This window comes from Conger conger, chromosome 12, assembly GCF_963514075.1.
Source record: "Conger conger chromosome 12, fConCon1.1, whole genome shotgun sequence".
Taxonomy (NCBI): domain Eukaryota; kingdom Metazoa; phylum Chordata; class Actinopteri; order Anguilliformes; family Congridae; genus Conger; species Conger conger.
Genome location: NC_083771.1, coordinates 34,128,606 through 34,140,523, shown reverse-complemented (window position 1 = coordinate 34,140,523; position 11,918 = coordinate 34,128,606). Strand labels below are relative to the sequence as shown.

The following is an 11,918-nucleotide window of genomic DNA, read 5'->3' as shown; positions in this document are numbered from 1 at the left end:
CACGGAGACTCTGCAGGCCATCCGACTGTAGGCTACAGGACCCAGAAGCTCCTGACTGGAAGCCCGCCTTCACCAGCCGTGCACAGACCCCAGTCCTCTGCCCACAGTTTGACGCTTTCATACGTAATTGTCCTGGAATCAGGCGTTTCGCATTCTTTAAATCAGTGCTGATTCAAATTAAGGAATAAATGACTAACCCATCCCTTGAACAGAGTGCATGGGGTTTAGAGTGCTGACGTAAAGGCTGAAAAACAGGCCCTTCTCTGTCTCTCGCGTTAATGCTGTTGGGGGCGGCGTGTCAGCCTGAGGCCACTGTCTGTAGTGACCTGTCTCCAGCCCGGTGCTTTCTCTCTGAAACCTGTCTGTACTGAGCCATCTCCAGCCTGGTGCTTTCTCTCTGAAACCTGTCTGTACTGAGCCATCTCCAGCCTGGTGCTTTCTCTCCGAAACCTGTCTGTACTGAGCCATCTCCAGCCTGGTGTTTTCTCTCCGAAACCTGTCTGTACTGAGTCATCTCCGCCTGGTGCTTTCTCTCTGAAACCTGGGTCTGTACTGACCTCTCTCCAGCCTGGTGTGTTCTTTCTGGAACCTGTCTGTACTGAGACATCTCCAGCCTGGTGTGTTCTCTCTGAAACCTGTCTGTACTGAACCATCTCCAGCATTAAGTTGTGTTGTGGTTGTGGTTTGGGTGGAGAAAGGCATACTGTAGCTCAGCACACTTCCATACATTTTTGCCATCGCAAAGGCCTGGCTGCCATCTGCGGCAGCCTATAACCTTTTTTTGTTCTTTAAACACCAGTACAGGTCACCTGTATTCCATGATCTGAATGGGCATTGTGCTTCACAGTACCATTGATAATCTGTTCAGTGGTCATGGGTTCTGATAGTGTTAAAATGGGTCAGTATCAAAGAATATGTTGTGAAAAAAGAGAAAAGTAAACGACTAGATCTGCCAGCTTTCCAAATTAAAAATTTAAACAGGGCCATAAAAAACAGACTCAACTGCCACCAGCGGATGCCTGTAATGTCTTAACACTGGTTTTGCACTTTAAGTCCACAAGCATAAAATCTTTCCAACCCTCCACTGAGAAATGGCTTCACCTCCTGCTGCTAGACCTCCAATCTGCACTGAGAATGATCACTCAGGCCCTATCGTCTGGAATCACCCTCGTATGGCACAAGGCTGAAACTTGTGCCTTAGACCTGGGCTGAGCAGGCAGGTGGCTAAAGGGCGAATGGTGGACCTGTCTGACCGGAAAATTGCAATAAGCTAAACCAAAATAGCAATGCACTGCTCACTCTTGACTGACTAACCCTGAGCAGCAGCTCTCCTCCCAATTCGGCGCACGGCGAATCCCGATATTACCAGAGAAATCTGCAGTATGCCAGCTTGCAGCACACCAGGTGCCCGCGGGACATTAAGGCCCTAATTCTCCCATCCACATGCCTGGGAATTACAGGTCTGGCAGTGTTACGGATACTGTCCAGCAATGCCTCTCTTGCTAAAAAACAAAAACTTGCAGCCATGCAAGCCATGAACCCTTTTCCGATACTTTTCACTACTCTCATCGACTGTCTCTGTTCAGAGTGAAAATAAAATAAAACTGTCTTTCACACAGTTTCCTCCTCTCTGCTAGCAGCAACCAAACCTTTCATCGCGGATAAAGATGAGATTAAGAACAGAAGCAGGAAGAGCTCCTGGCTTTGACTGACTGTGAGAACAATGACATGCTATTGTGGGTACTGTCTCTCAAAACAAGCACCTCAGGGTACTTCTCAAAGTCTCTTCTTGTGAGATAAGACCTGAGTACCCGAAAGCCTTTAAGTCATGAGATCCCTTTGAATTTCCTCATGGTTTTGTTGGTTCCTGGAAGGCCTCTCTTTTTGCCGTGACGTCAGGCAGAGGAGGTTTAGCTCTAAGCTCAGTTCTGGGGCTTCTTAAAAGACAGCCTGTGTGATGTCACCAAATCTGGCTAGAGGGACAAGAAGGAACCCCACTGTCCACTCTCTGTCTCACTCTTTCTTTCTTCCTCCCTCTTTCCATCTCTCTCATTATTCACCTTGATCCTCCAGTGCCAGGCCAGCCAATAAGCTACCTTCAACCTTCACAACTTAATTACACCATCTCAGGAGAGAGAGAGAGATAAAGAAAAAGAAAGAAAAAAGAGCGATAGATAGATATATAAATAGAGATAAATCCGGGTGTGATTCATGGTCCGGGCAGGCTGCCATGATTGAGAAGAGCTGAATGATGAGGGATTAAATGCCTTATCGTGATGAGAGTGTCTTCCCTTATTAGGATGTTAAAATGTCTCCAGGAAAACCAAATGAAAAGAGACATTCCCTGATCACCCGCTGGGGCAACAAAGCGATCAGCCTCAAGCTGTGTTTGCACTAATGCGCACGGTAAATGGTGCTTAAATATTCCATTAACAGCTTGAGAGGGGTAACTTGATACTGTTCCCCTATACGTTTGAATACCTAACCTTTACATGGATTGAGATAAATGACTAGATATTATCTGTTTTTGCTTAATTTATTGTGTGTTGATGGTAACTATATCACCAAACAGGAAACAAGACACCAATATTACTTCTACAGGTGCAAGAACAAAGGCACATACATAGGCTTCAGAAAGTTCATACTGCTTCATGTTATGCACTTCATTGTGTAGTAGATTTAATTTAAAATTGATTACTTTGTTCAATGGAATCAACCAAAGTCTTTTTTCAAATAAATAAATAAAAAATCCACAAAAAACAGGTTCCACAATTATTGCTACCCCTGGTTTAATACTTTATTCAAATACCCCTGGAAAAAAATGACAACCATGAGTACTTTCCTATAATTTAGGTTTAAAAAGGTTAGAGAACACTAACAAAACTAACAACTAACAAAAAAAGTATATTGTTTTCCTGTATGTTTCAACACAAAATATATCATTATCCATGCTGTTTTTTACATGCAGCCCTTTTCTCAATTTCTTATTAAGGGTGCCAATAATTCTGGAGCCCACTGTACGTCGGAATAGTTTTTACTCAAATCCAAAATATACTCAAACAAATTTCAGCACAATTACAAAAAACAAGGAAGCAGAAATGATGACTGGCAGGTAGAAGACAAGCTAACCTCTCTTTATGTGACGTAAACCTCATAACAGATAAAGGCACATGTTTTCTTCGTCTCAAACAGTTTGGTTACATCATGTTTGTAATGTTTTTGTTTCCAGAGTAAAAGTAAACACTGCCATTTATTCGTTAAGGGCAATTTAAGGACAACACAAACAGGAGATCAAATCCAGGCCATAGTGTGTCCCCTGTTGTAACATGGACTGCACTGTAATGGCATATTGTAAAGTCAATGAAAATCACTGGGGGTAGAATAGGGGTATATTTTTTAAAAGGCATTCATGTGATGGCCCAGTGGGCCCTGTTGTTTCTACCCCCGTCCCCCTACACTCATTGTGCTCGCTGCACAATAGCCCCGGTGTAGGCCAGGGCTTCTCCAAGCTGGCCCTCAAGGGCCAGTATTACTGCTGTAATTACTGCTCTCATCTATCTGATAGATCCCTGGTTGATTAATGTCAGTAACTGGCCAGAGGCCCCATTCACCTGGTGTCCCAGGTGCAAAACAGACTGTGTACTGCCGGGCTCCAGGGTCATATGTGCCAGGGGGGTGATATGTGCCCGGGGGGTGATATGTGCCAGGGGGGTGATATGTGCCAGGGGCAGGAGGAACTCACCCTCTGCGCTGGAGATGGGCGTGGCGTCGCACTTGCTCTCGCACTGCTGCATGGTGGGGGGGCGCAGAGACTCGGCGCAGTCTGCAGACGGCTGCCCTGTGTAGGAGAGGCACTGCACCGCCCTCATCTGCTGTCCCAGGCCGCACTGCGCCGAACACTGCAGGACACACACACACACACACACACACACACACACACGTACGCGCACACACACACACATACACGCACACATGCACACAACACACACAACACACACACACACACACACAACACACACAACACACACACACACACACACACACATGCACACAGACACACACACACACAACATAGACACTGTTACACAGGCTGAAAGTACTCCTCAAAAGACCTGCAACCATCAGTCAATCACCAATCAATCAATTTGTATTTTTGCTTCTGGTGCACCCTGTGATTTCCTGCAGCTTTTATGTTTACTTGCTTTAATCAATCCCCTTTTACTACATAATTTGGTAGATAAAAAGAGCAAATCCGCCAATCTAACAATGTGTCTATTATGTAACTTATCACTTTTGGACAGGTATTTTCCATGTTATACATTTTGCAAACATTTCTTGAGGCGGGAGCAGTAGACCCATTAAGTAAATCCTCCCTTGTACAAGTTACTGGTTTACAAGTTTAATATTTCAGGAATAATTTAGTTGACAGCTTACAATCAGTTTGTGTTTTTAAAATTAACGATATTAGCAAAAATCATCTGATGTCCATTGTATCCCTATTTTAAAATAGGCTCATGCACATTTTAGGAAAAATAAGAGAGGTATATATGAAATTTACATTTCTGTGAATTCAGCAACAGCTCAATGCAACAAGGCTGGAATACCCCTGCCTGCCTGTGATGGGACTAGTCCCTGTCCGAACATTAGTGCAATACCTAAAATTACCAAAAGGGGGCAGAGCAGGGGAGCCAGTGTTTATCATGAGGATGTGGAATGAGGCATCCACAATTAAATGGTGCAGAAAGGAATTTTTTATCATTGAATAAATAATGATCAATTATACGAGAATGAGATTTAGAATGAAGAAACCAGCAGAGGGCCAGAGCAAAGGGCCTGAATGGAAACAGAGACTGCGGATCACAATTATTTCACGGCTGTTGGCTTAACAACAGGCATATAAAATAAGGAAGCAGGAATCAATTAAGACAAAACATACAGCAGTCAGTAGTTCACACAATACAACTTGCAAGTGTACAAGCAGCAGCACAACTGTTTTCTCTCTTTTGGTTTCCGTGTTATGGCAGTTTTTCAAACCAGTTTCCACACATAAAACTTTAAACAGCATAACTTCAAAAAACAGCTTCCAATTCACAAGCACTAATTACAGGGGCAGTCGAACTCTGACCCTGTCTGAAATGGGGTCAGTAACGCATCAGCCATGGAAACGCGGGCCTCCTCAGTCTACCTACACCTGGACCAGTCATAAACCGAGAGAGAAACCTTCGTATTGACCAGACAAGTGTTTGTATGTCTCACTAAGCAGTGCGTTCCCACTGCCACATTCCTCTGCATATGTTAGCGAAAGGCCCTTGGGCAAAAGCGGGTTGGTTTTCACTGCTGGGTACCGCACTCCACAGGGCTGTGGAACACGAGCCTGCAGATTTTCACTGATCCCAGATTACCTGGAACGCATGGCCATTTTACACTAATTAAGCCTGACAACTGATCCAATTAAGTTTGGATGAAAAGGGGAAACATGGGGCCAGATGTACTAAGCGCGCACATGACGCATTCTGCCAAGGAAACATGCGTCGTATGTACATGTATCAAACTGGCGCACGGGGCTGGAACCCCGTTATCTAGGTGAGTCATTGTAAGCTGTGCTTCTCTCCTTAATGCATATGGGTGGGTCGCGCAAATGAAGCGCAGAGGTATTATAAGTGCAGCTGATTATGTATTGCATTGAATTTACTAAAGTCCATGCAATTGCCAAGGGTCGATTTGTGCGTGAAGTTTCTCTGCCTCTGATTTTTAAAAATGCACATTCTGAGAGTTCACGGAAAATAAATGAAACAGATTGCATTTAATATATGTTAGTCGATTTAACTAACTTCAAGAAATTGTTTCCTTTTTTGACATTGCATATAATAATGAAGGTGCTCTTTTGGCATGTTAAATGGCATGTACACTGCACTGATCTGCAGTGTGTTTGTAAGCAGGCCGTAATTCTCAGGCGAGGACACTGGCCCTCGTGTCTCAGGCTGGTGCCAGACGAGGACACACCTGCGTTAGAGTGCAGCCATCAGCACATGCACGCCCCATTAACAGGCTCTGACCACCAGCTCACAGGCACTTCAAATGAGCTTCCAGGAATCTCAGATCAGCGTCTGGACATTTCAACCCTTGCAAATTAAAGGCCCCCTTTTTATTAGTGCCGAGCTCCAGCCCTGACAGATGGGATGTGTCAATGCAGGGCCTTAAGTGGGATTTGAACCGCTGACCTTTTGGCTTGCAGGGCCCTGAGTCTGCTCTACAACAATCCTCCCCATTCTGAGAGGGTCTGAGGGCACCCCTGGAGTCAGAGGCTCTCGCAGTAATTACTCTCCGGACCTCTCCCCAAATATCACCTCAACTGAAACAGAACGTGCCGGAACAGGCGCTGAACCAGCCCCCACTCGTGAAGGCATATCGATGGGCATACAGGAAGTGATGGGAGATTATTTATCACCGGTCAGGGGCAGGGGGTGATCGAGCGATCTCAGTGAAGGCTCTGCCTTGCTTTCTCACCCAAGGACAGCTCTAGTCTGTGAGCACTGATTCACACGCAACGTTAATAAAATGTGCTGAGTGACAGGAGTCCGTGATGGGGTGTGGTGGGGTAGCGGGGGGGGAGGACGTCCAGGGTGGTGTGAGATAAGCTCCAATCAAATCTGCCTCAAATGTCAGAGTGCTGTGGCCAGACCCAGCTGGGACTGTCCCAGGTGAGAGGGGATAAGGCTGGTTCTGCTCATCACTGTTTTAATTACACCAAGAGTCACAGTTCTCCACGCCAGAAACCACACAGCATGCTAAGGGCATGCCTTTCCAGACCATCTGTTTGATTTATGCGCTTTAAACCCCATCACCTTTCCCTTGGATTCATTTTCAAATGCTTTTTTTTCTCAAAGCTCTCATTCAAACCATAAAAGTATTATGGAGGGGTGAAGTATTGATGGCATTTTAGAGAACGACACATTCTTTTTTTCTTTTCTTTTTTACTACAGAGGCCACACACTGTAGGCCAACTGCATTGTTCTGTTTGTCAGCACTATTATTTTTTAGGATGACCATTTCTGACTGGGTCATCCCCCATAACCACCTAAAAAGCTGCAGGGACCAATCTCTGGAAGGACAGTGGTTTCAGTCTCCTTTTCAAAACATATCCTTGGCCTTGAGAAAGCAGGGCTTGTCTGCTGTGGAGATAAACTTCAAACAATGCGCACAATATTCCTGCCACTTGCACACTCCCGGCGCGTTAAATCACGCTCGGACGTCACTGGTCCTCCAGGGGCTCTCGTTTGTCATCTTAAGTGTAAATTATGTTGACTGTTGACCAAAACACACAGGACCCAATGGACAAATGTGCAGCGGCTTGGCGAAATCCCTGCATCAGGGAGCATTCGAGTTTGTTTGGAAATGTTGTTTTGACAAAGAGACGTCCCAGAGCAGTAAACTGGTGCTCTCGTGGAAACGGCCGATTACACAGGGCCGTTCCGTCAGCTTGGTCTCGACGGCGTCACGTGACGGGCGGCAGAGCCGTGCGGGTCGCCGGCACACACGCGATGCCACTGGATCACTCGCCCATGTGTTTCGCCTTAGATTTCACAGCAGACGGTCAAACCGCCAGATGTCCAAATTCTGCTTCTTCTTTATGCAAGTCAAAGGATGTCTTCTGCAGGTTGCCCTAAATCATTCCCTTTCTTACAGCGTTTTTTTATGTTCGCATCAATCTGAGGAAATAGTTAAGTCCTTTAAAAATTTTGAGTGAGGAGCTGTGGAAAGCTGCCTGAATTTTTATGCTTTATGCTTGAAAAGATGTTGTGTGTGTTTATGTGCTGGGCGGCGTGGTGCGTACCTGTCCCCACTCTCCTGGGATCCAGCGGGGGGGCGGGCAGCGGCCCAGGCTGCAGCGGATGCGCACCGGGGGCTTGTTGTGGTCGGAGCAGTGAGCCGGAGGGAAGGTCTTGGTCAGGTCGCTGCTCTTGCACAGGACGATGCGGTGCTTGAACCCGGGCCCACACTTAGGAGTGCACTGGGGAGCAGGGAAACGTTTCATCCACCTTACTTATGCTATTACGTACAATTTACAGCTAAGGACTCTTTCAGCCAAAGCAATTCAAAGAGAATGGCTAGAAAACCAGAAACAGAGCGAGATATAAGTAAAGCTACAGTCAAACCAGTGCTATTGTAGAGATGCATGCCAGAAGGCCATGCGTCTTTTTATAGCTCTGGACAAAAGCCCTGAACAGCTGTAAACACTGGAAGGACTATCTGACATAAATATGTATTCAACTCTCAGGAGATCAGCTGTCCCTGAAAGTTAAGCCATCTGTAGTCACGGGGAAAGCCACGCCCCCCCCGCCCCCCCTCCCCCTCACCTCTGACCAATCCAGGGTGACCCACTGCGGAGGACAGGACTGGTTGTTGCAGGACTCTCTCTCGATTGGCCGGTGAGTCAGGCAGATGCTGTCCTCCAGCGTCTCCTCCTCGGCAGGGCCAATCCTGCGAATGCACAGGACCGTGCGCGTGCGCATCCCTCCGTCGCACGTCTTACTGCAGTCGGCCCAGTCGCCAATGAGCCACCTGCGACCACACCACACGCCACTTACTCCAACATCACACTTTCTTTAGGTCCGATTACGGGAAATAAAGTAACGCTATGCAACACGTTCAACTGATAAATGGGTTACAAATGATCACACAGCCCAACTGAATATCCAGAGACCACAGTGAACCAACAGTGACGTCCAAACATCTGCATCAGCTTGGGTTATTTTTGAGTTTTTGCTGGATTAAATGGGTATTGTAAAAGACAGCTATGTTTACATCACATTGTTATTATTTCCTCCTGCCCAGACTGATCATTGAGTATGACTGTTCAAATGCACAAGAATGTGATGCACACATTCTCCCTTCTATGTGAAAAAATGGAAAAAAGAAGCAGCAGTTTTGTGAGCTGTTCTGTGGTCTACCATATAAACGCATACATACAGTCATACACGCACACACAGACACATTTTGTTTCATGTTAGCCTTTGAGTCTGAAATCTACCATCAGATCTGGCATCACTATAAAAAGCAACCTGGACACTGACATATTTTTTTTATGTTGGGAGTTACTGAGGCCAGAAAGAGCAGTCTTGTGCATCAGGTGAAGCCAAAAACACATTGTGTATCCCATCATCACAGATGCCCATCTCTTGGTTCAGGTTCGCTCAAACCAACATTGGCAAAGCATTACCACGGATTGGCCAAAAACATTGAGTTCCTTTTCTTCCAATGTAATATTTCAGACAGGGCTGAACTCTCCCTGACCGCTTCCCCAGCTGAGAAGGACGGTTTTAGCGTTTTTGGCCACAGCATTCATCCACCACACATATACACATACAGTATATTATCCCTCCTGGGTTCATAAAGTAAACTGGCCAATACGGTTAAACACAGGTGGTCACTTCATTTTCTTCTGGAGTTAGACAACACATAAAATAGTTAAGATATGAAGAAATAAAGCATGAAGTTTTATTTTTGTTTTTTCTTCAAGAAAGCATTTTACAACTCAAAACTAAGTAAAACATATAGTGGATTTTATTAATTCAATCTTGTTATATTCATGACGAACTTAGCTATGAAGGTAAATAATGGGTGATTAAGAAATAAAGAAATAAAGGATTAAGAACAATTTGAAAAACTGAATTTTACAATCTAGATTATGTTCTACTGTTCTACTGATTATGTTTTTATTTTTAAATAGTTTTTCTGGATTTTTCCCTTTTTTCCCCCCAATTTGGTAGCCAATTGTACCCCGTCTGATTCAATTAGAGCTAGTATTAGATACACCGCCCATACCCCGCCCCTCAGCGGCCCGAAGGAGAACGACACACCTTCTTCAAGCCGTCTCGTCTCATGCTCGTGACCGTGATTCCAATGCGCTCGAGGTGCTTTATTGTGCGGCGATCTACTAACCCTGCCAAGTCCCTCCCTCTGGAGCAGCGAGCCAATTATGCTGCTCCACGTGAGCCGGCCAAACTTGGCTTTTGGCAGGACCGAGAATTGAACCCAACTGCAGTGTGCAACTGCAGCAAACTGCAACTGCAAGTCTGCTGCGTCTTAGCCTGTTGCACCACCGCAGCTCTTCCTACTGTTGTTTTTAACATCTCAGGAGTGTATGTGATACCTCACATACAGTATCATAATATGTATTTTCTTGTGTAGTAATATTTTTAAAAGAAATCTTTTAATAATACATATTACTGAACATCACAAAGTACTGGAAGCATTAACAGTAACCGAAAGGAATGAATTAGGATTTTGAGAATAAATTCTTAGATTCTTGAGTACACACTTAAATGATGTGGTGATGGGTCAGCGTGTTTCTCTTATTGTGGTTGTTATGGCTCAGACAGGTTCAGGGGCAAACTGCCATTTTGCTGACCTCAAATCCAGCCTCAATTACTCTCGGGCCAAATTTCCAAAAGGACTGCGGACATTTTAGTGCTCCAAAGAGGACTCTTGCTGGTCTGAATTGTAAGACAATATTTCCGTAAAGGCCACAGCAATACTGTATGCACTGCAAGGCATAATTTATGGTGACAGGGCTGGGCTGGTGCGGGTTTTTTGCATTCATTCAATTTTTCATGGTGCAATTTTCAATCACTATGGTAGCAGGATAGACCGCTTGAAAGCATTAAAACTCACAGTTCTATCTCTATAACCTATTTTAAGATGCCATTACTTTAGTGACAACAGTTCCTCATTTTGTAACATGTGGGTGGCAAAACATGCGTGGGGGGACTTCTTCATCTTCTCTGCATTTTGGAAATCCACAGATTACACGAATCAAGGTAATGTCACTGTCCTTTTCACGGCAAGGGTCCAGTGAACCAAATGCGTTATAGTTTCTAATTCTAAAAAGCCACAATCAAGCCACTCAAAAACAGAAAGTATTTTCAGTGAGAAAAGAATCTACCACTTCCATGGTTTGAGCTTCTGCAACTTTGTTTTCGCAATATTTAGAGTAATTTTGACTCTTGGAAAACAAACCCCAAAGGGTTATCTTTCAAAAGAGACCAGGATTATGCCTGCAGTGAAAAGACTCAGGGGAACTCAAGTTGGTTAAGGCCGTTAACCAAGTAGAGACAGGGGTCATTCAATTTCAAGGTCATGCCACTTTTTCCTTGACTCATTTCAGAATGGTTTACTTGTTTTTCCCAATTCTTATGCAATCATTTTCATTCATTTCAGTTACTGCAGAAATGATGAGTCAGTGGCAAACTCTGTAATGTGTGTTTCAAGGACAAAACTATAGGGGTTGGTGGATTTCCAACGTGGTAATAAAGAGAAAGCCATAGACATACATTGATGGAAGTGAAGTAAAATGGAGACCTCACACTCTTAATCCTCTACACCTTTGCTGGTCAAGTACCAAAGAACAAAAAATCCTACAGGATTATAATAAAGCTGTGGAGGATTAGGAGTGTGGGATTCATGGTGGACTTTAATTATCTGTAGGCTTATATATACAGATATATAAACGACCAAAGATTTATTCTGGAATATAAATTGAGAGCTAAGTGACTGAAAAGCAAAAATAACAAAATCAAATACTTAATGGAAGGGCATAATGTGGCATTTGTTATGCAACAAATTCACAAATAAAAAAGCACAATTGCTCACACCCCTCCCACACATACACAAACACACACATGCACGCACGTTCACACACATCACACACATGCTCATATTACATATCATGTTACATATCATGAGAGATGGCTCACTCTGGGGGGCAAGGCTCCGTGTTGCAATCCCGATGGTTCTCTGGCTGTTTGCTGTCTGAGTCGCAGTAGCTATTCTGGACCACAGAGCCGTCATCTAGCCTTTTACACACAACCTCTTGCTTCTGTGAACCTATGGATGAGAGAGAGACAATCATTCAAATG

At 44.6% G+C, this 11,918-nt stretch overlaps 1 protein-coding gene across 2 annotated transcripts in view; it reads right to left on the bottom strand.

Moving 5' to 3' along the window:
* The window catches only part of adamts6 (ADAM metallopeptidase with thrombospondin type 1 motif, 6), a 70,253-nt gene that overhangs the window by 3,451 nt on the left and 54,884 nt on the right, over positions 1-11,918 (bottom strand). For both annotated transcript variants that reach the window (XM_061262759.1, XM_061262760.1), the window contains exons 20-23: positions 11,757-11,886; positions 8,358-8,562; positions 7,835-8,011; positions 3,743-3,899 (exon numbers count right to left, since the gene is read on the bottom strand). In XM_061262759.1, the coding sequence (XP_061118743.1) occupies positions 3,743-3,899; positions 7,835-8,011; positions 8,358-8,562; positions 11,757-11,886 (669 nt within the window). The remainder of the gene's footprint in view (positions 1-3,742; positions 3,900-7,834; positions 8,012-8,357; positions 8,563-11,756; positions 11,887-11,918) is intronic.